General features: G+C 37.4%; 1 protein-coding gene across 1 annotated transcript in view; it reads right to left on the bottom strand.

The window, feature by feature from the left end:
* Positions 1-26,971, bottom strand: part of Cep112 (centrosomal protein 112) — a 382,234-nt gene that overhangs the window by 297,491 nt on the left and 57,772 nt on the right. The window contains exons 8-9 of the mRNA XM_051182944.1: positions 12,715-12,762; positions 12,373-12,450 (exon numbers count right to left, since the gene is read on the bottom strand). Coding sequence (XP_051038901.1) covers positions 12,373-12,450; positions 12,715-12,762 — 126 coding nt within the window. The remainder of the gene's footprint in view (positions 1-12,372; positions 12,451-12,714; positions 12,763-26,971) is intronic.

The raw sequence follows: 26,971 nt of genomic DNA, 5'->3' as shown, positions 1-26,971 counted from the left end.
ACATAGTGGTCTAAAGTTTCCCTGGGAGGAGAAACCCTGCACAACTGGAAAGAGAGAAATGGACGGGCACACAGAAGCATACTCATCTCCCTATACACACTGTGGTTTTACTTTTGCCATTAATACAGCATACCTATCCCTGCCACACCTGCTATTTGAAAACAGCTTTTACTTCACTGACTCTTATTTAATTGACCGTAGAGAAGCTCAATTGAAGGTTTCATAGTAGCTTTACTGTTTAAATGTTTGAGCTTTCACAACATTTCTTACTATTTAATTTTTAAAATTTTTCTTATTTTACATATTGATCCCAGTTCCCTCTCTCCCTCTCTCCCTCTCTCCCTCCCTCCCTTCCCTCTCTCCATCTCTCCCACCCTTCCATGACCCCAACCACCCTCCCCTCCTTTAACTAATGAAACATTCTGTGCATATTCTGTATTTTTTCTGTATTTTTACTCCTTTCACAATTTATTTTTCACTATTTATTAAAATGATAACCCTCAAGATCACAATGACATCATTTTTTCTTTTCATACAAAGATCCTTTGACCACCAAATCTCAAAGCAGCTACATCTTTCACGGAACACACAGAAGAGCTTGCTATGTCTGCCTCTGTTATACTAATGTTTTGCCTTGGCTTCTGTGATAGCTGCTGTTCTAGCTGGTCTCCTGGACCTTGGGAAATGTGTGTCTATTATTTCTTCATTTATCCTGTTCTTCTCCTATTTAAAGGTAGCCATTCTCCCTGAATGCATCCCACACTTATCTTCACTACCTATAAACGTGACCCTTGATGGCCTTAACTGTGTTCAACTGTAGCTTCCCCATGTAGAGGAATCACAATTCCGTCTTTAGGCCTTAGCTCTTCTGTGTCAGCTGTCACCTCAACACCTCCAGTGATATGTACCTATTGAGCATCAAACTCAACAATCAGTAAAATGGGCACTTACTACCTTCTGCGTCTTAAGACTCCTCTTTTTCCCTCTTCTCAATGTCTAAGTGGCTCACCAAGTTCAACCCCAATAGGGTTCCTTGGCAACCATACTGTTACTAGTCTGACAGTTCTTATCAACTCTCACACTGTTACAACCTCTTCACTCTTTCCCCATACTGATATACCCAAGGAACCACTACTGATTTAACTGCCTCAAGTACAGTTGTGAGAATGTCACTCTCTAGTCAAACCTCCAGAGGCTCCCTGTCATGATAGCAACATCTATTTCCAACCAACACTCTCTTTCACATGACATGTCAGCCAACTAGTTATAAGCACTAGCTAAACACAGCCTTGTTTTATCCTCCTTGTCTTTGGCTGCCTATTAAAATATAACACAATTCAACCCCTGGCTCAAACATCACTTCCTCCATAAAATCTACCACAAACTCTGCTCACAGAAGCAAACATCTCCTCCATTATATGTTATCATGGTTCCTAGTCTACACTGCCTCTCAGTTGCTTTGCAAATCTTTCTTTCATAGAAATAAAATATGAGGGTTGAAGACCTTCTCATGTTTATTGAAAAAGTTATTTTGTAGTCATATTTTTAATACTATTCATATACTTAAGAATTTGATTGTGGTCATATACTTCCTTTATATTGTACATATGTATGTGTGCATTCATAAATGTACATTATATATTTTAAAATTAAGTTTCACATTTTATAAAAATAAACAAGTGAGCCAAATTTTAAGAATTTTTGAGTGAGCCAGTAGGGAGTATAAGCAGAGAAGCCCTTCTTAAAATAATGCATTGAAGAGTACTCTCCTTTTCCACTACTAAAAGCTAACTGGCATTTGGCTCATTCCTATCTCCCAATCTTCTAGAATTACCAAGGTTTACTTTGAGACTGAAGTATTTACGTAGGTCACTTGTCCCAAACAAAAATTTTACAGTGAAAAAAAAAAAAGGTGAAATAAGTGGGAAATGCCTTTCCTCATCTGACTAAACTATAGATATACACCTAGAAGATCTCCTTAGACTATTTTCTAGAACCCACATTTGAAAGAAGTAAAGAAAAATCAAAAGATCAAGACTAACTTCAAAGAACTAAAAGTGAGGGCCAGCCCATGCTGTGGAAATCACAGCGAAAACAAAGAAACAGAAGTTGTACAACTCCACTTTTTAGAGAACCTTCTCACAAGCTGAAATTTATACATAAAATTAGGCCCCATTTGCTCTGAAGCTTTCACTTCAAACAACAGCTCCAAGGCTGTACATTCCTATAAAATTAATAAAGCTAATGAATATGTTGATTCATTTCATATAAAAGTCTCCTTAAGTATAAAAATAGCCCACTTAAAGTATAATTAATCATATTTAAAAGTAACTGCCAATGTCACTTTTTCATTTTATTTAACTTCATGCTTACAAACTTTGAGCTAAGCATTTTCTCATTTAAAAAAAAAAATTCTGAGTCTATGAACTCCGACTAACTTGAATCAGCTGTTTGTGTGGTTTTCCCAATCATGACCTTTACCCCCTGCCCCTGCTCATATACTGACAGCAGGGAATCCTGCATGGGACCACACCAAGCCCTCTGGGTAACAGTTATGTGGCACTGGACCTGGGTACATGAACTGCCTTTTTGGAGCCCATTCACTATGGTGGGATACCTTGCTCAGCCTGGATGCCGGGGAGGTGATAGGTCCTGCCTCAACTTGATATACCAGAATTTGTTGACTCCCCAAGGAAGGCCTTACACCCTCTGAGGAATAGATGGAAGGATGGGGGAGGTGGGAGAGTAGGAGAAGGGGGGAACTGAGGCTAGCATGTAAAATAAAAAAAAATAAAGGAAAAAAATTTCAAATGTTCTATTCAAGCAGATATTCATATGACTCATGCAAAGGAGCACTTTGCTTATATAAAATGCTACTTTTTTATTATTACCTGCTTGAAATTTAGTATTTGCTACTGAAATCGACCAAATACCAAAATAAAATTTAAAAATCACAATAACCATTAATGACTGTAACAAAAAAACAAATTAAAATTATCTAGACAAACATCTTCCACACTTCCAAACAAACAAGGCTGGGGCAGAGGTGCAGGTCAACAAGCCTCTGAAGAGGCCAAGGCAGGCCTGCTTGAGCCCAGGAAGGGGGGACCAGCATGAGTAACATAATGGGATACTGCCATACATATGCGAAAGGGGAATAACATATATATAAAATAAAGTACCAAGAAATGCTCCTGCATGTTCACCAGCTGTTTCAAGAATATCAAAAGAAAACAAATACACAAAAAGCAAAAGAAAGTTGTTTTAATATATAAAATAACGCCAAGCTCTACAAGCTTTCGATGAAAGCTTATTACTATTGAAATTTAAATTTTATAGCATAAAAACAAAAAACAAAACTACAGCATGGAACTATCAATCCTCCCTACAGACTAGAAATTTTTAAAACACTATGAGCAAAAAAACAGAATGATACTCTTGTTTGGTCAAGCTTTCTTTCTAAATCCCAAGGATCATCACTCATCAACTTAGAAACTGATTCATAAAGCAATCATCATTCTGCTTAGGGACCAACTTGTCACCATCCGCTTTCTAGCAGACTTCATCAGCTACTGCCCAAATAAGTCACCATGCTGGGAACTAAGATGCTTTTTCACTAACATAATATATCTAGGATACAAATTTGAAACATTTTATCAAGCAAGTTGTTACCTACTGTATTAATTTACAACAAAGAATAAGTCATTTGCATGTCATTTCTGGGGATTAGAGATGCATGAAATTCTCCCAGACATTAATGATAATTATTTCAGGATCTATTGCATTAAAGTAATACATGCTGATATTTATTTGAATTGTTTAAATTTGCTCATACATAAGCCAAATTTATGCAAAATAATAAAAGTAATTGGAAATGACTATTTTGCTTCAAGTTCTCTACATGCCTTGGTGTTTATGTCTGTTCGTGACTTCCTGTCTCTTCCTCATTTCTTCTTACATCAATACCTGCTGTTGGTGTTCTGTCTGAACAGCTCATCAGAGGGCAGAGTATATTCAGACCCACCCACCAAAGTGCTCAGCAGCACCTAGCACACTGACAATGAACTAACTCTTGCCTAAGGAGCATTCTTCATGCAATTACTTATTACGTGTTGTGTTGGTATATTTTATAATAAATCATTAAAGTGCCAGTCCTCTCATTTATTATGTGAGATGCTTTGTTTGGTTCAATTTAAACACTACATTTAATTTGTAAGCTCATGGGGAAAGGCCTAACTAGCATTCCATGTAAGAAAGAAGCAGCACCTCTTTTCTAGGAAATAGGCAAAGATGGGATTCTATTAAAATGGCAATTTCATGGCTGGAAAGAAGAGTCGGTAGCTAGCAACACTGGCTGTTCTTCCAGAGGCCCGAGGTTTGATTCCCAGTATCCCAGGATAGTTCACAACCACCTCTAACTCCAGCTCAGCGGATCCAATGCTCTTTTCTGACATTTTCAGGCACCAAGCACACATGTGGTACACAGACATTCATGAAGGAGGAACAGCCACACACACAAATGAGAGCAAAATAAATTGTTCTGTTTTGTTTTGTTTTTTAACCCAGCAGTCTACCATATGGTATTTGAGACTTGATGATGGTTGATCTAAAAGCTGATGGTTCTTTTGGTACTGTCTCTTACTTTTAGTGACAACAGGTTTCCAAATGTTTTGGTCCATGTCAGAAACTTTTTCTTGGATCACGGAAAAACGAAGAACATAAATCTGATGGATGATACTATTCTGTCACACTATTCTGTAATGTGGCTAGCAGAAGAGAAGAAATGCTTTAAACATTACAAAAGCTTGAATTCTAAAAACAGATTAGACTGGTGACCATAAGATCCTGAGAAGACTGTAACCAAAAGACACAAAGGCTCAGATAGGTAGCTTTGGTCTTGATGTTTTCATGGATTCTCAGCATGGTGATAGAGCTAACTGAATGTCATACATTTCAATATCACTGAGAATAAATTTCAAATATTCTTATCACAAAAAGTATATTATACCATCCATCAGCTTCAGAGATCACTTTGGTACATGGATATAACTAGTAAGGATATAGAATAATAAACAGATTCCCACTCTACCGGAGGTCATACCATACTAGGAACCCTAGGTAAAACACTACCCACTAAAACATCACCCACTAAAACCCCTTAAGCCCTACCCAGCAGTCCCCAACAATACTCCTTTCCCATATGCAAGCCCACAGCTCCAGAAGACTCCTGCTCTACCTGAGGTCACACTAGTACTAGGAACCCCAGGTAATACACTGTCCGCTATCTGCTAAGCTAATACTCCTGAGAGCCTGCTAAACAGTCCCCAAATGCACATCCTCCCCTAGGATCCATATCCTGACCCACAACTCAGGCAGAAGACACCAGCTCTATGGGAGGCCACACTGGTATTAAGAACCCCATGTACCTGGAACCCAGAGACCACATCAGTATCCAGAACCCCATAGGCCACATAGTTACCAGAACTCCAGAACCCCAGAAACAAAGTGAGCACCCAAAACTCCAGAGACCAAGCAGAGACATACTGTTGGACCTGAAGACTTGCTGGTCACCAGAACCACAGGTAACTCAGCCCAGAAGACCAGAAAAGAAACAGAAAGCAAGGGGTGAAACCTCTAAAAAGCATCCATGCAACAAAGACTCAGAAATCAGCACCTAAACTGATGTTAATCCCAAACCCAGATGACTAGAGGCCAGTGTAAGAATGCAGTCAACAACACTCAGAGCAACATGGCACCTCCAGAATCCAGCTATCTTACAACAAGTCCTGGATATTCCACCACATCAGAAGCACAAGGCAATGACCTTAAGTCCAATCTTGTGTAGATGATAGAGTGAAAGAGGCCATTAAGGACAAAATAAACAAGCCCCTTAAAATCTAGGAAAACACAAACAGGCAAAGAAAATGAATAAAACCATTCAACACCTGAAAATGGAACAACAACAAAAAAACTAAAACAAACAAACAAAAATCCCACAAACTGAGGGAACCCTGGAGATGGAAAATATAGGCAAGCAAACAGGAACTACAGACACAAGTATCACTAACAGAATACAAGAGACAGAAGAGAGAAAAAATGATAGAAGAAACTGATAATGTTGGTCAAAGAAAATGTTAAATCTAAAAAGTCTCTGACACAAAACATCCAGGAAATCTTGGACACTATGAAAGACCAAACCTAAGAATAATAATAATAGAAAGGGAAGATATCCAGTTCAAAGGCCCAGAAAATTCTTCAACCAAATCATAGAAGAAAACTTTCCTAACCTAAAATGGAGAATCCTATAAAGGTAAAAGAAATCTACAGAATACCAAAATAGATTGTACCAGAAAATAAAGTCCCCCTGCCACATAATAATCAAACCACTAAACATACAAAACAAAGAAAGAACATTAAAAGTTGCAACGGGAAAAGGCTAAGGAGCATATAAAGGTAGACCTTTAGAAATCACACCTAACTTCTCAATGGACACTCTAAAAGCCAGAAGGGTCTGGATAGATGTCTTGAAGACTTTCAGAGACCAAAGGCCAGGCACATATACATATGCATATGCATATGCATATGCATATACATATACATACATACATACACACACACACACACACACACATATCTCCAGACTACTATACCCAGTAAAACCTCCAATCACCATAGATGGAGTAAAGTTATTTCATGACAAAGTCAAATTTATCCACAGCCCTACGGAAGGTGCTAGAAGGAAAACTCTAACCTAAAGAGGTTAACTTCACCCTTGAAAATACAAGAAATAATCTCAACAAGCAAAATCAAAAGTAGGGAAAGCCTCTCTCTTCCTCTCTCTCTTTCTCTCACACATACAATTAATACACACACAAAAAATCAGCAACACATAATCAACACACAATCAACAACATCAATAATAAAATGACAGGAATTAACAATAATTGGTCATTAGTATCCCTCAATATCAATTCCCCAATAAAAGGATACAGGTTAACAGACTAGATGCAAAAACAGGACCCATTTTCTGCAGTATACAAGAAACACACCTCAACATCAAAGATAGACATTACCTCAGACTAAAGGGTTGGAAAAATATTTTCCAAGAAAATGGATGCAAGAAGCAAGCTGTTACAGTGATTCTAATAGCTAACAAATTAGACTTCCAACTAAAATTAATCAAAGGACACTTCATATTCATCACAGGAAAATCCACAAAGATGACATTTCAATTCTGAAGATCTATGCCCCAAATGCAAGGGCAACCATATTTGTAATCACACATTAATGTATTAACCACACATTAACCCAACATATTAATAGTGAAACTTCAACAAACCAGTCTCACTGACAGACTGATCACCCAGACAAAAACTGAAGAGAGAAATAATGGCTAACAGATGGTATGATTCAAATGGATTACTATATGTACAAAACATTTCACCCAAACACAAAAGAATATACATTTTTCTCAGCACATCATGGGATGAATCTTCTCCAAAACTGACCACCTACTCAGTCACAAAGTAAGTCTCAAAAAACACAAAAAAACTGAAGTAACCCTATGTATCCTATCAAACCACCATGAGTAAAGTTGGACTTCAACAACAACAGAAACAATAGAAAGCCTACAAACTTATGAAAACTGAACAACTCTCTACTGAGTGATCACTGGATCAAGGAAGAAACAAAGAAAGACATTAAAGACTTCCTAGAATTCAATAAAATAAATGTACAACATATCCAAACTTATGGGACACAATGAAAGTTGTGCTAAGAAGAAAGTTCATAGCACTAAGTACCTTCATAAAGAAATTAGACAAATCTCATATTAATGGCATGACTCATGACTAACAGATACTCAATAACACAATACTCATAACTCAATATTAGCAGATCTAATGATTTAACAGCACACCTGGAAGCTCTAGAACAAGCAGGAATAGACAGTAAGATATAATCAAACTCAGGGCTGAAATAAATAAAATAGAAATAGAGAACACTATAAAGAATCAATGAAACAACAAGTTGGTTCTTTGAGAAAGTCAACAAGATATACTAACTAACTAAAAAGCAGAGAGAGACTATCCAAATCAACAAAATCAGAAATGAAAAGGGGACATAATAATAGACACTAAGAAAATCCAATGAATCATTAGGTCATACTTAAAAAAAAAAAAAAAAAAAAAAAAAAAAAAAAAACCTGTACTCCACAAAATTGAAAAATCTAAAAAAAAAAAAAAATACTACTTACAAAAATTAAATCAAGATCAGATAAACAATCTACAATCTAAATAGACCTATAATCCCTAAGGAAATAGAAGCAGTCATTAAAAGTCACCCAACCGAAAAAGGGCCAGGACCAAATCATTTCATTTCAATGCAGAATTCTACCAGACTTTCAAAGAAGAGCTAAGAGCAATATTCTTCAGGTTATTCAGAAACTGAAGGAGCATGGCAAAAATCATTTTATGAGGCCACAGTCACCCCAATACCAAACCACACAAACAAAAAGAATTACAGATAAATATCCCTCATGAACATTGATGAAAAATACTCAATTAAACACTCACAAACCAAATCCAAGAAGATATCAAAAGGACCATCCACCATGATCAAATAGACTTCATCCCAGAGATGCAGGGATGGTTCAACATATTTTAAAAACAAACAAACAAAGCAACTGTCAATGTAATCTACATATAAATAAACCGAAAGAAAAAAATGATCATTTCATTCCATGCTGAAAAAGCCTTTGACAAAATCTAACACCCCTTCAGGATAAAAGTCTTACAGGGATATAAGGAGCACGCCTAAACATAATACAAACAATATATAGAGTGCCAACATCAAATTAAATGAAGAGAAACTTAAAGCAATGACACTAAAATCAGGGACAAGACAAGGCTGTCCACTCTATATCTATGAGCTAGAGCAATAAGACAACTAAAGGAGACCAAGGGGATACAAATTGGAAAGGAAGAAGTCAAAGTACCATTATTTGCAAATATGATATTATACATAAATGATGCCAGAAATTCTATCAGAGAACTCCTACAGCTGATAAACACCTTTAGTCAAGTGGTTGAATACAAAATAAACTAAAAAAAAAATGTCAGTAGCCCTCCTGTACATAAACAATAAATGGGATGAGAAAGAAATTAGGGAAACCCTTTACAATATAAATATTACTCTAACCAAGCAAGTCAAAGACCTGTACAAGAATTTCAAGTCTTTGATGAAAGAAATTGAAGAAAATATCAGAAGATGGAAAGAACACCCATGTTCAGGTATCAATAGCATTAACATAATAAAAATGGCCATCTTACAAAAGCAATCTACAGATTCAATGCAATTTCCACCAAAATTCCAACAAATTCCTTACAGACCTTAAAAGAACAATACTCAACTTCATATAGAAAAAAATCTGGATAGTTAAAGCAATCCTGAAAACAAAACAAAATAAAACAAAAACAAAACAAAAAAAAAAAAAAGAAGAAGAAGAAAGGAAGGAAGGAAGAAAGAAAACCTTCTGGAGGAATTACCATCCCTGATTGCTCTGCTACAGAGCTGCTGTACTAAAAATCACATGGTATTGGCATGAAAGCAGACAGGTGGATCAATGGAATCAACCTGAAGACCCAGACATAAATTCACACACCTATGGACACCTGATTTTTGGCAAAGAAGCGAAATTATACAATAGAAAGAAGAAGAACAAATGGTGCTGGTCTAACTTTATGTTTGCATTTAGAAGAATACAAATCGATCCATATCTATCACCCTGCACAAAAGCCCAAGCAGATCAAAGACCTCAACATAGGACAGATATACTGAACCTGATAGAGAGAAAGTGAGGAATAGCCTTGAACACATTGGCACAGGAGACAGCTTCCTGACAGAACACCAAAGCACAGGCACTAAGATTGACAATAAATCGGACCTCGGACCTCATGAAACTGAAAAGCTTCTCTATAAGGCAAAGAACATTATCAGTAAGACGAATCGGCAACCTATAGAATGTGAAAATATCTTCATTAACCCTACAACAGATGAAGGGCTAATTTCCAAAATATATAGAGAACTCAAGAAACTAGACATCAATAAACCAAATAATCCAATAAAAATAGGGTACAGATATAAACAAAATTCTCAATAGAGAAATTTCAAATGGACAAGAAGCACTTAAAGAAATGTCCCACATCCTTAGCTATCAGGGAAATGCAAATTAAAACAAGTCTGAGATTCCGCATTACACCTGTTAAAATGGCTAAGATTAAAACACAACTGACAATTCATACTGGTAAGAATGTGGAGCAAGAGGAATGTTCCTTCATTGTTGGTGAGATTGCAAACTTGTACAGCCACTTGAAGAATCAATATGGTGGTTTCTCAGAAAAATGGCAATCAATCTACTGCAAGATCCAGCTATACCACTCTGGGCATGTACCCAAAAGATGCTCCATCATACCACAAAGAATTTTGTACAACTATGTTCATAGCAGCTTTAGCCATAATCCTCAAGAAACTGGAAACAGCCTCAATGTTCCTCAACCAAAGAATCAATAAAGAAATTGTGGTATATTTACACAATGGAATATTGCTCATCTATATAAAACACTGACATCATGAAATCTGAAAGCAAATGGATGAAACTAGGGGAAAAAATCATACTGAGTGAGGAAACCAGGAAGACAAACATGGTATGTACTCACACATAAGAGGGTATTAGCTATAAAGGATAACCATGCTGCGATCCACAGACCCAGAGAGGCTAAGAAACAAGGAGGCCTCAAGGAGAGGAACATAACAATCCCCCTGGGAAGGGGAAGTAGAATAGACATCACAGGTGAAGAGGGGATGGGGGGGGGGACAGGGACAGGAGGAATGGGGAGGGATGGAGGGAGAGAGTACTAGAATTGGAAAGCATCTCCAGATGAGCTAGAAACCTAATGCAATGGAATTTCCCAGGAATATATGAAGGTGGCTCCTGTTAGGCCTTCTATCAATGGGGGATATGGAGCTTGAACTGGCCATCTCCTGTACCAGGCAAGACTAACAGTAGAGGGACTGGGACACCAACCCAGCCACACAACCTTCAAATTACATTCTGTCCTGCCTACAAGATATGCTGGGGTATAGGTGGCACAGAAATTGTGGCCAACCAATGATTGTGGTCCATCTTGAGACCCACGCCATAAGAGAAAGACAACCCCTGACACTTACTGGAAGGCTAGGACCTAGAGGCTGGACAGCCAGGAGACTTAGAATAAAACCAAACATCACTGACAAAACATCAGGGAAATGATTCCTGATGATGTTCTGCTATACTCATAGATTGGTGCTGAGCCCAACTGTCATCAGAGAGGCTTCATCCAGCAACTGATGGAAAGATATGCAGACCCACAGCCAAACATTAGGTGGGCCTTGGTAAATCCCACAGAAGAGGGAGAGGAAGGCTTGTAGGAGCCAGAATAATCATAGACACCACAAGAAAACACACAGAATCAACTGACCTGGGATCATAGGAGCTCACAGATACTGAACCGTCAACCAGGAGCTTGCAAGGGAATGACCACCTAGGCCCTCTGTATGTATTTTTTGGTGTTTTGAGATAGGGTTTCTTTGTGTAGTTTTGTAGACCAGGCTGGCCTCAAACTCATAGAGATCTGCCTGCCTCTGCCTCCTGAGTGCTGGAATTAAAGGCATGTGCCACCACTGCCAAGCCTGTAGCTTGGTCTTCATGTGGGACTCTTATCAGTAGGAACAGGGGCTGTCTCTGACACTTTCTCTGTTTTTTGGCACCCTTTTCCTCATGCTGAGTTGCCTCAGTCAGGCTTCAACTTTGATATGCCATGTTTAGTTGCTATCCATAGGAGGCCTACCTTCCTCCTAATATAAATAGAGGATGAATGGATGGGCGGAGGGCAGAGGAGAGGTGGGGAGTTCTAGGAGTACAGGAAGGAAGGAAAACAGCAGTCTTGTTGTAAAATAAATAAAAAGCAATAAACAGTAAGAATGGTAATATTAAAAAGATAAATTACAAGTAGGCAGATAGAGAGGGTGGGTGCATGGATTCACTGAGGTCAAACACACTCATTTTAAAAACTGCCACTGCCTCTGTCTCCTAAGCATCAGAATTTGAAGCTAGGAAAAAATCCTTCATCACAGCCTTCCCTCATAGTGGAGTAGAGCTGGGGCATACAAGATGGGAGACACACATTAAAATCTTTAACAAGCCAGACCTGGTCTGCATCAGAAGAACTAGAGTCTGTCTTCCTCCTGTGTACCACATCTACAGAGTCCAAAACTCCTATTGCACAGGATCAGCTGCTCTGACTACAAGGCACATGAGAAATAACTTGAGCCTACCTCCTTCTCATGCATTCGAGAGAGGAAATGATCGTCATGAAGACTGCTGGACTTTCTCAGGCTGACTTTTGGAGTTATCTGTAGAATCAGCAAAAGTTATTGAAAACTTCCCAAGACAAGTTTATCAACTCTTTAAAAGTAAACTAATAAAGTCTCTGAAACTCATTTCAAAATAGTGTTAGCTTTGGAGGAAAAAAAAGTGATTCATCCACTTCTAAGCAATAGGATTAAAATTACTATTATTCTTCCTAATGCTGACTTGCATTATTTTATATTGTAACAATTTTATATTTATTTAAAAATACCCATCCCCACAAAGAGCCCAGGGAAATCATCACCTACCAGAGAAACTGGAAAAGGCTTCTGTCTCAGGTATCGAGGATTTTCTATCTGAAAAAATTATAAATAAAGACATCAATCCTGGAGTTTTTTGAATTTTCTATGTGAAATATCTTCTGCATATTTTAATATTTAGTTCATTTTTATAGTATTTACATACATTCCAGCAGACTGTCTTTCTGTGTCTAATTGCACCTTCGTGGCCCTCTCCCACAATGTCCACTCTTATCCAGTGCTCTTCACTCCACATTTCATAGTTCCCAAACCCTGAAAGACTATGCCACCAGAACTTGTGCCCCTCTGCTTGTTTGTTTATACCCCCCAAATCCTCTAAGCATACATGTATCCATTCTTTAAATCTTGATGTAGTCACTACACCCACCCACTCACCCCCACCTCCAGACATACTGGAGACATGACTCTTTAACTGTCAATCATAGAGTAAATGAGAATGTGGTGATATATTGTTTATGACTTCATAAAGGCACTGGAGATCAAAATGCAAAGCTAGCCACAAGCCATAGAGGCTAGGCAGTGGTGATACACACCTTTAATCCCAAGCAGCCATACTAGCTAGCCATAGAGGCCAGGCAGTGGTGGTATACACCTTTAATCTCAGGACTCGAGAGACAAAGGCAGATGGATCTCTTGTTAGTTCAAGGCCACACTGACTACACGAAATTGATCCAGTCTAAAAGAGAAACAATTCACACAAAGGTGATCCCAGAAATTGGAGTCACACACCTTTAATCCCAGTGCTATCTAAGGAGGTAGAGACGGAAGTTTGGGTAGAAAGAGGAATATAAGATGGGAGGAGACGGGAACTCAGAGGAATGCAGTCTGAGGCTTGGTGGAGAGCAGTGCATATCGCTTCTGACCGTTTGTAGAAAGCGCATTGCCTCTAAGGATTTGTGGAGACAGGATCACCCAATTAAGCCTGAGGTAGAGGAAAGAGCTTGTGGCTTGCTTTTCTGATCTTCAGCTTGAACCCCAATATCTGTCTCTGGGATTTTATTATTCATGTTACATGAGGACATGAAGTCCCTTTGAGATTCTCCCTAAATCTCTTTTCAGCTTCACTATTCCCCCAACTTAATCCATATTCCAGGAGTGCCAAATAACTTGTTCTACCTTGCAAGCACTGCCTGCAAAAAGCTGCAAACATTCTCACACCTTCTTCAAGACTCACTGAGTTTTTTTCCTCAGGAAAATTAACTCCTACCAGGCTAGTGCCACCTTTGATGCTTACCTCTTTAATGACCTAGCACCTATTTTCTCCAAGAAAAAAAAAAATGTGGATACAAAAAACAAAGACTGTGATTGCCACACTATCCAGTCTATTCCTAACACCCAGTGCCCAATGGTATTCTTAGAAAAGAGGAAGAGAGGAACTCCATCGGGACCCAACTCTCAGCAGCTCCTACAGCATCCTGGGTTCACTTTCATGGCCCTTACATAATACCTTGAGTGTTGAGCAGTATGTTCACACACATCTTTGCACCTCTGCTATCTAACACATATTTAATGCCTTTTAGTCAAGGTTTCTTGAATTGCTTTATGCTAAATTCTTTATGATTTCTATGCCAACTATTTCATTAACAATAAAATAAAAATTTAAAGTCGCTACCAGAAAAGTCCAATTTCTTCACATCATAAACTTCCAACTTAACTCCACCAATAACCACAAAACAAACAAGAACTTTATGATTCCAGAAGGGGTGGTTCTCACCCTGGGTTGCACAGTTGGGATTAAGTGACAAGGCTTTTCATATGTATCTTATTGAATTCAATCTTCAAAAATCCTAGCCAGTTTTCAAAAAGCTAAATTTTATATAATTGTGAAGATATCTATGATCAATTTAACCTAAAAGGCAAAGATAAATATAGAATCCATTGAAGAAAACAGAAGGACTAAACTTAAACAGAATTTAAAATAGCAAAAGAGTCTAGTATAACAGCAGACAGGATCTGAGGAATATATGCATTTTAGTCTGCAGAACAGGAAAATATGCACATGGTTTTCCTCACCTAGACACTAGATCCCATAAAGGTACTAAAAACCATCTAAACTTAAACTTCTCTCCTCCTTGTCCTGCACACAGACCAACAATGGAACCAAATAAAAACGCCCATCAAGCGCCTGCCTCACAATGAAGAGAAATCAAATAGTAATTCTAAGATCCATGGGAAAGTAGCCAAATAAATATCCAACCCCCAGAAGAATTAGCAAAAAGTACAAAGTCCTCATGACCATATGTCTGGCAGCACTACAGCCTGACTGTGTCGAAGTCCGATGTCAGTGCTTAAGATATGAAACATCATGAGAAGATACAGGAATATAACAGAGCATTTGCTAAGTGCAGTAGGAAGAGTGGCTAAAGCACTATGCCAGAGCAGGAGGTACCAAACTGCACACATGCAGATCTTTAAATACAGGCAGCAACCTTCTAGGAAGCAACAAAGTAAATTCAACAAATATCTGCTGTCTGAACACATATGTGTGAAAAGGAAGTTAGCATTCTTCATCATTTGGGGACCACAGAAAGTGAGTTCTTCAAAGACACACCATCGCACACACCCAACTCTAACTCATGAAGCTGAATTAAATATAAGGAGTAACAGGAAGAGGAAAAACAAGTCTCAAAGATGCTCAAGTTCTAATTAAGTTTAGATTTAAACCAAAAGCCAAGGAAACCATCTGTGACTTATTTTTGTTCAGCTCTACATTTATAAGCGGGATACAAAATATCGGTCTAGTTAATTACAATGCAAGCATTTCAACTATACAGAAGTTCTATTCCACCCCCTTCATCTTTAAAAGCATTAAATAAAGAAGTTAAGGGCTTCTATTATTATAAATTACTTTTTCAAGCTGATGAATAAAGAAAAATGTCTATTCTAATTCATAAAAACAACAAAAAACAGTGAAACTGGTAACAATATTCCGTTGTTCTTATTCATTTATAATACACTGAGTTTGGGAAATATTCAAAGAAAAGCTTGTTCTTGAGTCTATTTAGGGAAAATAAGCAATCTATTTTCTGATTTTGTAACAACAGCCAGATGTGCTTTGAAGTTGACTACTCCCACTTTGCAATCCGCAGGCAGCATGGACTTGGATGGAGCAATGTGTAAACAGTCTTAAGGGCGACTTCTTTCATGTTCTTTCAGCAAACCCCCTTCTCTCAAAACACATCAAGAACAAACGACACAAAAAAGAATGTGTAGCATGGAAGCTACAACAGACTCATGTGAAACACTGGTGTGGATGAAAACATAGAAGGCAAAGCCCCAAATGCTAGATTCCAACAGCGCAACTCCATCCTCCATCAGACATCTGCATATTTGTTTCAAAAGCCAACAGAACAGCAACATTAAAATACATAATTTAAGATAGAAAGTAATACAGATATCTGAATGCTTTCTAATGAAAACTGACTTTTGTGTTTTATTTCATTTAGCTTTTTAGCAGGCAAAAAATTGGTTTTTGTTGGTTTATATTTTCCTTTTTATTTTATATATTTATTATTTTACATATTGATCACAGTTCCCTACCCCTTGACCCCCCTTACATCCCACCCCACACATTCCACAGGGAGGGGGAGGCCTTCCAGGAGGGATCATCAAAATCTGTCAAGTCATTTGGAGTAGGGTCTAGAATCTCCCTCCTGCCTCTAGGCTAAGGGGAATGTGCTCCCAAAGTCCTTCAAATTATTCAGGTATTGGCTGAAACTTCTGATAGACTAATAGTTACAAAGGTTTTGTTTCCAGAAAGATTAAAAGGCACTTTATCAGATATAAAGGGAAAGACATTGTCAAATGATATATCATCAGCATCATCAACTAAAATAACTTTTAAAAATCACAATATAGGAAAACTCTTCACAGGGATCAGGGAGCTGGCAGGGCACTCAGCTTTCAACATCTAGTTGGCTGTGCTTCAAAATGATATCTTATCAATATTTTAGAAATCAATGTCTGAAGCCAGTGAGATGGCTCAGTGGGTAAAGGTGCTGCTCTCAAACCTGATGGCCTGACTTCAATCTCTGGGCCCCACACAGTAGGAGAGAACCAACTCCCACAAGTTTTCCTCTGACTTCCAGAACTGTCCACACAAATAAGGGGTAATTTTTTAAAGAACAATATATTTCCATAGAAATAATACTACATGTGAAGACTCACTCACTAGTTTACCCAAAGTACTTCAACAAACACTTATCAGGCTTAAGCAACAAAAACATGAACATACCATCCTGTACCACAAGGGCAAAGGGAGAAAAGGAAATGAACAGAACACAAGAAGGAAATACCGTTGTCTGCTGCCTTTGAGACAAATTAGGCCTTGGCACATCAAGAAAAGAATATTTCATCCATTGGTTCTGATAGACTGAGGGTCAGTTTGGGTTTGGTTTTGACCTGGTTAGGTTTTTTATTGTTCTATTTTTTCCTGAGGTTAAGTTAGGGATCATTAGTGGATCTTTACTTCTCACTTTGGACACAGCACAGAACTTTTTATGAATGTTCACCATTACTCATTAATGTTTACCTTTGGTTTTAATTACCACTTTTACACAAAACTCTTTGATATTGGTGGGGTTTTATTTTGATTTTGATTTTTCATCTAAAAAGATCAAAAGAAAGATTTTGGTGGTAATTTATAGTTTTATTAAAAGTCAATTATTGAAAATATGTTTATTTCCTAATCACAACAGTTTTATAAATACCTATGGCCATAAAAATAAACTCACAAGCTAAAGTTTTTCTCCTTGGCGTCTGTTCTGTAACCATATTTCTTCCCATTTTTAGAAACTGTCATCTTCTTTCTAATATAAAAATATCAGCTATAGTAATTTCTCCAATCTCAAAACTAGTTTTCTTTTTTATAGTGTTTTAAACTTTATTTATTGAGTTCTGTGGATGCACATATGCACACAGCACAGTATATATGGAAGTCAGAGGACACAATGTGAGAGTTGGTTCTTTCCTTCCATGATGAGGTTTCTGGGGATCAAACTCAGAGCATGAGGTTTGACAAGTGCCTTTACCCAAGAAGTCATTTTAACAGCTTTTTTTTTTTTTTTTTTTTTTTTTTTTTTTAAGACAAGGTTACTCTATAGCCTTGGCTAGCCTCAAACTCACAGAAACTCCCTTGCTTGGCTTTACAAATACCAGGATTACATGCTAGTTTACACACTGGCTATTTCTTGGCTTCTTTGAAAAGGTAACTCAAAGTGAATAATGGTTTAAAAACAATTTCTATATGAATAAACAAAAATTAGTTGTCCTGAAAAAGACTTCCAGGTTTTTCAGGCTTAATAAGAAAAAAAATGTAATGAATAGTATATGTCTAGATAGTCTAGATAGGTCAGGAACAAAAATGATTTATTTTGCTTTTCTTCAATTAATAAATAAAAAGGCAGGAGAACACCCCATGGCTGACTATTCATTATAAACTTCAGAAAAGATTTAAATTTTAAGTAAATATAGCTCTTTGGACTTTAGCAAACCCACTGAATGGTACCATCTTAGTTTGCCTTCTATTGTTGTGATAAACACCATGACCAGAAAGCAACTTAAGGAGGAAAGGGCTTGTTTACCCTTGCAATTGTGGTCCATCCGAAAGAAAGTAGGGGCAGGAACTTGAAGCAGCAACCTAGAGACAGGAACTGATGCAGAGACCATGGAGAGTGCTACTTAACTTCCTTGTTCTTCATGGTTTGTTCAGCCTGCATTCTTATAGAGCCCAGAACCACCTGTCCAGGGATGCCACTGCTCACAGAGGGTTAGGTCCCCATACCAATCAGCCAATCAATGAAGGCATGCTCTCAATTGACATACCTTCTTCTTCAATGACTCTTGCTTGGGTCAAGATGACAAAAACAAAACAATCAGCACAGGTATAATCAACAATTTAAGATATAAAGATCTCAAACTTTTAAAAAGTTTATATATACTTAAGTCAACCTTTAAAATATACAAAGTATGAGCCGGATGTTGGTGGCACTCGCCTTTAGTCCCAGCACTCAGGAGGAAAGACAGGCAGATTCCTGTGAGTTCTAGCCCAGCCTTGTCTACATAGCTAGTTCCAGGACCAGCGCCAAAGAAATACTGAGAAATCCTATCTCAGAAAACCAATATATATAGCCTAGTTAAGAATTGTTTGTTTCTGCTATATAAATGTAATTAAAACTAGCATTTTTAGTCTCTGAAAACTTTAGGAATCATCATCCACTTTTTTGTATGGCCTGATAACAGTTCTTTGTATCAGTGAGGAAAACTCCATTGTATATATGCATATACCATCTGTCCATCCATTCTTCACTTAGAAGTATTTAAAGCTCTTTGCATTTTAGTCAATTATAAAATAGAGGGAGGTGCTATTACAAATACTTGTATGAAGGTTTGGTTTGAGTATACACATTCATCTTACTTAAATCAAACCTCAGTGAGAGATTCCTGGCTCACATGGTAAATGTTTTACTTCCTTTGAAGCTTTAGAAAGTATTATTTTGCACTCCAAGTAGAAAGAAGTGTATTACAGTTGCTCCTCAGCCTCACCAGCACTTAGCACTGTCAACTGAGAAATAAAACCATTTAACAGATACCCAATTGTATCTCTTTTTAGCATCTTTTGCCTTCCTTTTCATTAGGTTTCCTTAGCAAGAATTCTTCATTCTTTCTAAATACAATCCTTTGCCAAATATGAGCTCTACAGATTATTTCCTTGTTGTCTGGGTTCGATGCTAACACTCGTCACACAACTTCATTGGAAAAGGGTACTTCTATCTTGTTGAGAAGACTGATGGTTACTACTTCTCCCTTAACTGCTTCATTGATGGCATCAGATAAACTGTCTATGACTGGAGTTTCTTCAGTGGAAGATTTTTAACTACAAGTTCATTCTATTTAATAACTGTACAACTATTTAGAGTCCTCTTTTGAGTAATTTCAGGTTGCTGAAGGACTCTGTTCCTTTTATCTACAGTCAAATTTATGCTCACCGAGTTATCCGCAGTAATTCTTTATTTGATTTTGAACATCTATAGGTTCTGCAGTCTATCTCCTCTTTCAATACTAATATTAGCAGGGTTTTTTTTTAATTCTTAGTCTGGTTAAATGTGTGTTGAGTTTATTCATCATTTAAAGATTCAGCTGCTAGCTTCATTTATTTTTTTCTCATGCTTTTCTGTGTTCAACTTCTTCTGTTTCTATTTTAATCTTCACTATTTCCTTCATTTGCTTGCTTTGGGTTAGGTTGTTCTCTTTGCTCTGGTTTCTTTAGACAGTCTGGTGACTTAGTACTTTTTTTTCTTCTCTCTTACTGCTTTTACGACTTTTTCTCCCAATCTGTTTACTGCAATGTATCTATGCGTGAAGTTATCTTTATGTTTAGCCTTATTTGAAGCTCACTAGGTTTTATGAATGCACAGAAATTTTTTTCATCAAATTTGAAATTTTTCAGGCATTATATTTTCAAATATATTTCCTGATCCTTTTTCTCTTCTCATTATAGTACTTCCATTATGTGTATGTTATTCAGACATATTTAAAGGCATGCCATATTCTCTGAAACAATGTTCATTTTTCTTTTACAGATTAAATTCACATGTATGTACCTGTGTGTGTGTGTGTACATATATGTACATACATACATACATACATATCTTTACATATAGTTTGGTTTGCTTTTGTTCTTTGAGTATATTTATAATGGCTGCTTTGAAATTAAATAAATCTGGCCTCTCTGGATCTCTGAGAGGTTTCTCCTGCCTAACTTTTTTCCCATGACCAGGTCACTCACTGTTAATTCTTTGTATATATGTATTTTGTATGATTTCTTGAAAACTATATATTTTACAATATAACAACTATAGATTCTGAATCCTCTGTTCAGAAGTAATTGCTGTTGCTTACTTATTTAATTATTCTGTAGTTTAGCTGAACTATTTTTGTGTAGTTTGTTTCACTCACAGGGTAGAGACTTGGTATCACTCTTCAGTAGGTACAATATTGTTCATACATATAATCATCTTTGGATGACATTGATTTCAGCAGGATTACCAGCCAAGAGCTTTATAATTAATACAGTGTCTCTGTGTTATTTTGGGACTGATGTGGCTCTGGAACCACACTGGCTGGAAAGTGCTCGCAACAAAATGGTGTCTGCAATTAAGAACTTCCACTTAAAATTTGACAAAAGCTTAAAAATGGATTTTGGAAGAAAAAAAAAAGAACAGAAACAAGCAAGGCTTCTTGGTAGCAGCATTTTCCCAGGTTGGGCTCTGTTTTGCTAGAGACAAGCAGAGATTTGTGTGGCTCCTTTAAGGGAGTCTTCCTGACTAGGCATAAGTGGCAAAAACCAAAGGGCTCCTTTAAGAGGCTCCACCACCAAACAAGAATGGTGTGTATGAGAGCTGGCAGTGGCAGTGACCACATCTCCAAGCTGGCAGCATGCTGCTGGATGGCAGCATTGACCAAGTCGATGAGCACAGCTCTCAGTGCTGGCAGTAAATGTACTTCTGCCATCTTGGATAGATGATGGCTAAAATAGCCCAGGCTTTAATTTTAGCAATGCTGTTTAGCAGATATAAAACTTGTGGCTAGAAAAAGAGGTAGAGATATACAATAAAGACAGATTCAGATAAAGTAAAACCTAAAAGGCCTTTACAGTATGTGGGAGATATTTGGTTAAAAAGAAAAAAAGTAGCCAGGCAGTGGTGGCACACACCTTTAATCCCAGCACTCAGGAGACAGAGGCAAGCAGATCTCTGTGATTTCAAAGCAAACCTTGTATACAGGGAGAATTCCAGGACAGGCAAAAGTTACACAGAGAAACCCTGTCTCTAAAGTAAAAGAAATAAAGTAAAAAAAAACACGTGCAGATGGAAAGATGGAAAGCACACACAGTCTGGATACTGGGTGCTATTGAATTGTCTTTAAAATTCTCAATTGCTAAGGAAGGAACAACTGCTAAAATACACTTGATAACTTGATTATCAAGGCTGCTGAATTAATCCAACTTACATATTTTAAAAATACTTTGACTTCAAAATTTAAGTCTAAGGACAGGTTACTGAATTTCTATTTTTGTTTCCACAGAAAATGAAAAGCTATGGATTCCTTCCAGATTAACATGGCTTGATCAAGCAAGACCTCCTGAAACAATGTCCCAGGTGATCCAACATTCAAAATAGCTGGGGCAAGGCAGCTTTGTAGATTACAGCCAGGATTTCTGCGTCTTCTTAGGATTCCCATGGTATTACAGTGTCTTCAACCAGCAGGAAGCAGTTTGGAAAGAATGACAAATTCCCAAATATTGCCTATAAATGTTTGTTTTCATTTAAATGGGGTTGGTTATAAATGGTTAATGATCACAATAAATCTTTTTAAAGGTAAAAAGGGGATTATGGTATAGAAATGAATATTTTGTTTTGGATTGGAATTTCATGTATTGATACAAATTTAAGGCCAATTTTGTGATATATATATTTCTCCTCTTGTTTAGGTATTGTGTTTATATAGCTCATTTTAAAATGTAATATATAATTAAGTACAGATTGTAGATAGTTACCTATGAGAGTCAAAGCTTATAGTTAGGTTGATTAGGTTTTCTAGATATATAGAGATATGTTTCAATTGGATAGACATTCTTCAAACCTTTCAAAGACCTACAGAATATGGCATTTAAAATGGTTTAGGGATTTTCTTGATAGTGAGATATAACTGCTCCTGTCAACATTAACTGTGTCAGAAAGAAAGATGGACATTGAAGAAACTCGTTAGGGAGTTTGCTTCCAATATGGCAAGATTGGCCATTTGGGCAAGATACTGCTCTTGTCTTGACTATTTGACTTTATGCTGTATAAACTGGACGTGCAGGGCCCACGGAAAAGTGACTGTTGAAACAAGATGGACAGTGCTACAGGCTTCCTGCTTCATGGAAGAGTCTGCCAGACATTCTTCAGGACACAGAGGAAAGGGACCGACAAACTGCCAACACAGGTGGGACAGTTTGAAATTTCATGCTTTGTTGAGAACTCTGCCAGATACACTGTGGCCTATGGGCCAAAGAGGAACGAGCCAATTTACAGAAGAACTTTGTATGACTGTCCAGATGGCAAGATGTCTCTGTCATTTCTGGAGTTTACATACTATCCTTCTGTGGTCTTTGGTATAGTTGAAGACAGACAGTTATGATTATAGTTTTCTTTAGTTAGGATTAAAGATAAGTTACATATAAGACTTTAGACTCACACAGATAGGATAGATGATGTAATATTTCCTTTAAATCTTGTTAAATGTTAACAGACTAAATGTTAACTATAGTTCTTCTTTGATAACTATTTTGTCATATGTAATTTTACTATGCTAAAGTTAAATCCCTTCTTTATATTTTAGATAGAAAAGAGGCGATGATGAGAGGTGTCATTCTGTAAATATGTTTCTCTTATTGGTTAATGAATAAAGCACTATTGGCAAATAGGAAGGCAAGATAGATTGGGCTAGGAGACAAGGAGGATTCTGGGAGAGGTAGTAAAGAGGAGTCAAGGTGTAGGATGAGAGAGAAGTAAGAGGTGCAGACCCTCTTTCTGGTAAGATAAGACCATGAGGAAACGCCAATAAGAAACACTAGTAACCAACCAACAGTTTCATAATTAATACATTGTCTCTGCATGTTATTTGGGGCTGGTGAGGTTCTGGGACCAGGTTGGCAGGAAACTGCTCATAACAGAGATCCACCTGCCTTTGCCTCCGGAGTGCTGGGATTAAAGGTGTGTGCCACCACCACCAGGCTGAGTTATGTTGTTCTTAACAAACTATAAATGGATTTCTTGAATAAGTGTATAAGTATTTTCTCTGTGTCGTTAGGCTAGGATTATTTGTAGATATTGTTCATGTTTCTTATCACCTGTGCTTGCTTGGGCTAGAGAGCAGATCTGTATGGCTCCTAATGCTGCTAATTCAAGAGATAAGACTCCTCTACCTTATCGTCTGTCATAAGTATTCTATGCTGTAAATTTTCCGTGAAGACCTACTTTAGCTAGATCCCACAAATTCTGACTTACTGTTTATTAAGTTAAAATATTTTCTAACTGCTTTTGGATTTTTCAGAAGTATGCTGCTTAATTGACAAATATTTGTGGAATTCCCAAGTGTGCTTTTAAGACATAGTACAATATAGACCAGGTTGATTTCAAACTCATGATCTAGCTAAGGGTGATCTTTAACTCTTAACTCTCTTGTCCTTGTTTCCCAAATGCTGGTATTATAGGTGTGTACCATCATGCCAAGTTTTATGCTTTGGTGATAACTAAACGTAGGTGTGACCAAGAAAATTAGACTCCTCTCTCTTCTCTCAATTTCCAATCAAGAGCTATGTGGATGCTAGCTAGAGTTCTAACTACTTAGCATCCCTAGCCCACATCATTTCTGTTACTGGTCTCTAGTTTGATTTTTTTATCTGAGGGACTATAATTACACTCATTACAGTGAGGTTGTAACACTTGAAAATGTCAACAGGTATGGTTTGTTTCTCAGTGGACAACCGGCAGGTTTTAGAGCCACTTACGAGTTCCATTACCCCTTTTATAGAAAACAGTTCTGATGTCAGTTCTACTGTTCATGTCCCTACAAAACTATCATTGAGGTAACATCCAGGACTATAGCAATAGTTTAAATCATAATTCAATTCTCTACAATTTTGCTATGATATTACTGAGTATGTTCTTAATAAAGACACCTTGGAGAAAGGCCAACATGTGTGTTGTTTTATACAAAGAATTCTCTTTCCTTTCTCAGATTACCCCACACATTAGCACTGAACATTTCCTTCTCTGGGCCCATAGGCCAGAATGTTGAGCTTCCCCAAAGTCTGTGTCATCTAGAATATCATACAGCTCCATTTATGGAGCACTCTCAGAGCCAAGTAATGAGAGAAAATATAAGGGAAATACATGTAACCTGCATTGCAATGTAACAGAGGCACTTTTCCCTAGCTTTACACTGACAGACAGGACCAATCAGCTGCTACTGCACCACAACACTGTCTTAGGCTGAACTAGAGTCAGGGCCAGAGAAAAGAAGGAAGGAAGGAGGGAAGGAAGGAAGAAGAGAGGGAGGGAGACAGGGAGGTAGGGAGGGAAGGAAAGAGTAAGAGAGGGAGGGAGAAAGGGAAGGAGGGAGGGAGGGAATATTCCCACTGGCTTTTCTGGTCTATTTCCTAGACCTCTAACTGAAAAGATTGGTTTCTCTGTAGATTTTTACCATCTAAGCCTGCTCCGCAATTCCCCAATTTGCCAACCCTGCAATCAAAGCTGAGAGTTAAAGAAGAAAAGCAAATATGCAGACAGGCACCAGGGGAACACTGCTCCTTCAGCCTTACCCCTGCTCCCTCCCACTGGCCTGCTTTGCTTACTTTCCAGCATCCCAGGTGGCTGCCCTCCATATTCTGTCCAGAGTTTTCAGTTACAGGAGCTAGGCTCAAGAGGGTTATTTCATTGTGGAATGAAATGGAAGTTTATACTCATTTTTAAAAGGCATTAATGTTAGTTTCTCAAATAAAACTCCAAATGTAGTTTCACTTCCCAAATGCAGGCTTGGGAAAATGCTATAAATACTTTTATGTCTGTGTTTGCTTTTATGAGTAAAAAATATTTTAATATAAAATTAGAAAACATACAATGTTTGGAAAACAATCACTCATGTTTTTCCACACAGTAATTATCTTAATATTGTAAGTACATATGTCCAGACAGTTTTAAATTTCAGGGAACTTATCTTACCAAAATATTAAATTATTGCATAAATGCCCCTAGGACTCTCATTAAGGTGACTTGTCCCACTCACAAAATCCGATATATTTATTCAGGGAGGGAATGTCACAGGAAAAAGAACAGTCCAATACATCAGCATGGTCAACTTGGTTTCCCCAAGATCAGGGCATAAGATGACAATGATTTCTAACATAAATGAAAAAAATCAGATTGCCCTAATAAACTGTCTGGAATAGCTGTACAGATATGGCCCTTAGTGAACACTATCCCAGCTCAAGGCACTCTATGAACCAATGCCAGGCATGCCCTTCTCGATCCCTTCAGTGAGATTACTAGAAGGAAGGTACATAAAGGACAAAGAAAAGAAAGCCAGAAAGAAATGGCAGAAAACAGGGGAAAGAAAACACAAATCTGAATGAATGGTCTCAAATATTATCAATGCAATCCCGATATAAGGGATAACTAATATATTTTATGATAAAAAATATGGTCTTCCAACAGAGTTATTTTTCTTTTAAACAAACAGTAATGAGTATGTTTCTGGTACTGCAATTCATGTACTGGAAGCTTTTAATTCTGTCAGCATAAAAATTTTCCCCTGTACCTCTAGCCATAGAAAACATATAAAGGAATGAGAGGCCTGCTAATTTGTTTTATGATAGTAACTGCCATTGGTTGTTAAAGTTACTCATAAAAAATTCATCAACACATTCTAGAAACCCATAAGGAAGTATCTATTGGAGCTAAGGAGATAGTTCAGCAATTAAGAGCACCAGCTGCTCTTTAGAGGACTTGGGTCCAATTCTCAGTACTCATTCAGCAGCTTATAACCACCTGTGATGATGAAGCAGCTTGCTTTATCTGAGTTTAATTGTATTTCTATATCCATTTTATTTGGATGCTGTTGCTATAGTGGCAGTTTTTCTCCTCTCTGAGTGGTACTGGGAACTAAAAGGGTGTTCATTAATAAGGCCTTTAATTAAATCTAGAAGACCTAATCATCCCCACAGATGTGCAAGTAGAAACTCAGAGTACAATACATACGAAAAAGCAAGGAATCTTGCTTCCACTAGAAGCTCACAGGTTTTTAATAACTGGCTCCAAAGATGTTGAAATGCATGGAATGCTTGAGAATTCAAACGTAATTTGAAGAATAAGCAACAATGTCGAGGAGGATTCAAATAAACAGAGATGAAGTACTAAAGGAAGATAAAGACCTGGGCATACAAGTTAACAGCATGGACAAGAAATCAGAGGAGATACAAATCCTGAAAGGAAAACATAGAGATGAAAAGGTCAATATAAAATCAAACAAAACTCCATGGAGAACATCACCAGTGCACTGACCAGGCAGAAGAAAGAATGTTAAGAACTTATAATAAGGTTATAGAAGCATTATACTAGATAATAATAAAGGAAGAACTAAGCAATCACAACCACAAGCAAGACTGCAAAAAACTAATGGTTGAAAGTGAACTATTTTAAAA

The sequence above is a fragment of the Phodopus roborovskii genome, unplaced genomic scaffold (genome assembly GCF_943737965.1).
Source record: "Phodopus roborovskii unplaced genomic scaffold, PHOROB, whole genome shotgun sequence".
Classification (NCBI taxonomy): domain Eukaryota; kingdom Metazoa; phylum Chordata; class Mammalia; order Rodentia; family Cricetidae; genus Phodopus; species Phodopus roborovskii.
This window is presented reverse-complemented; position numbering and strand designations above follow the sequence as displayed.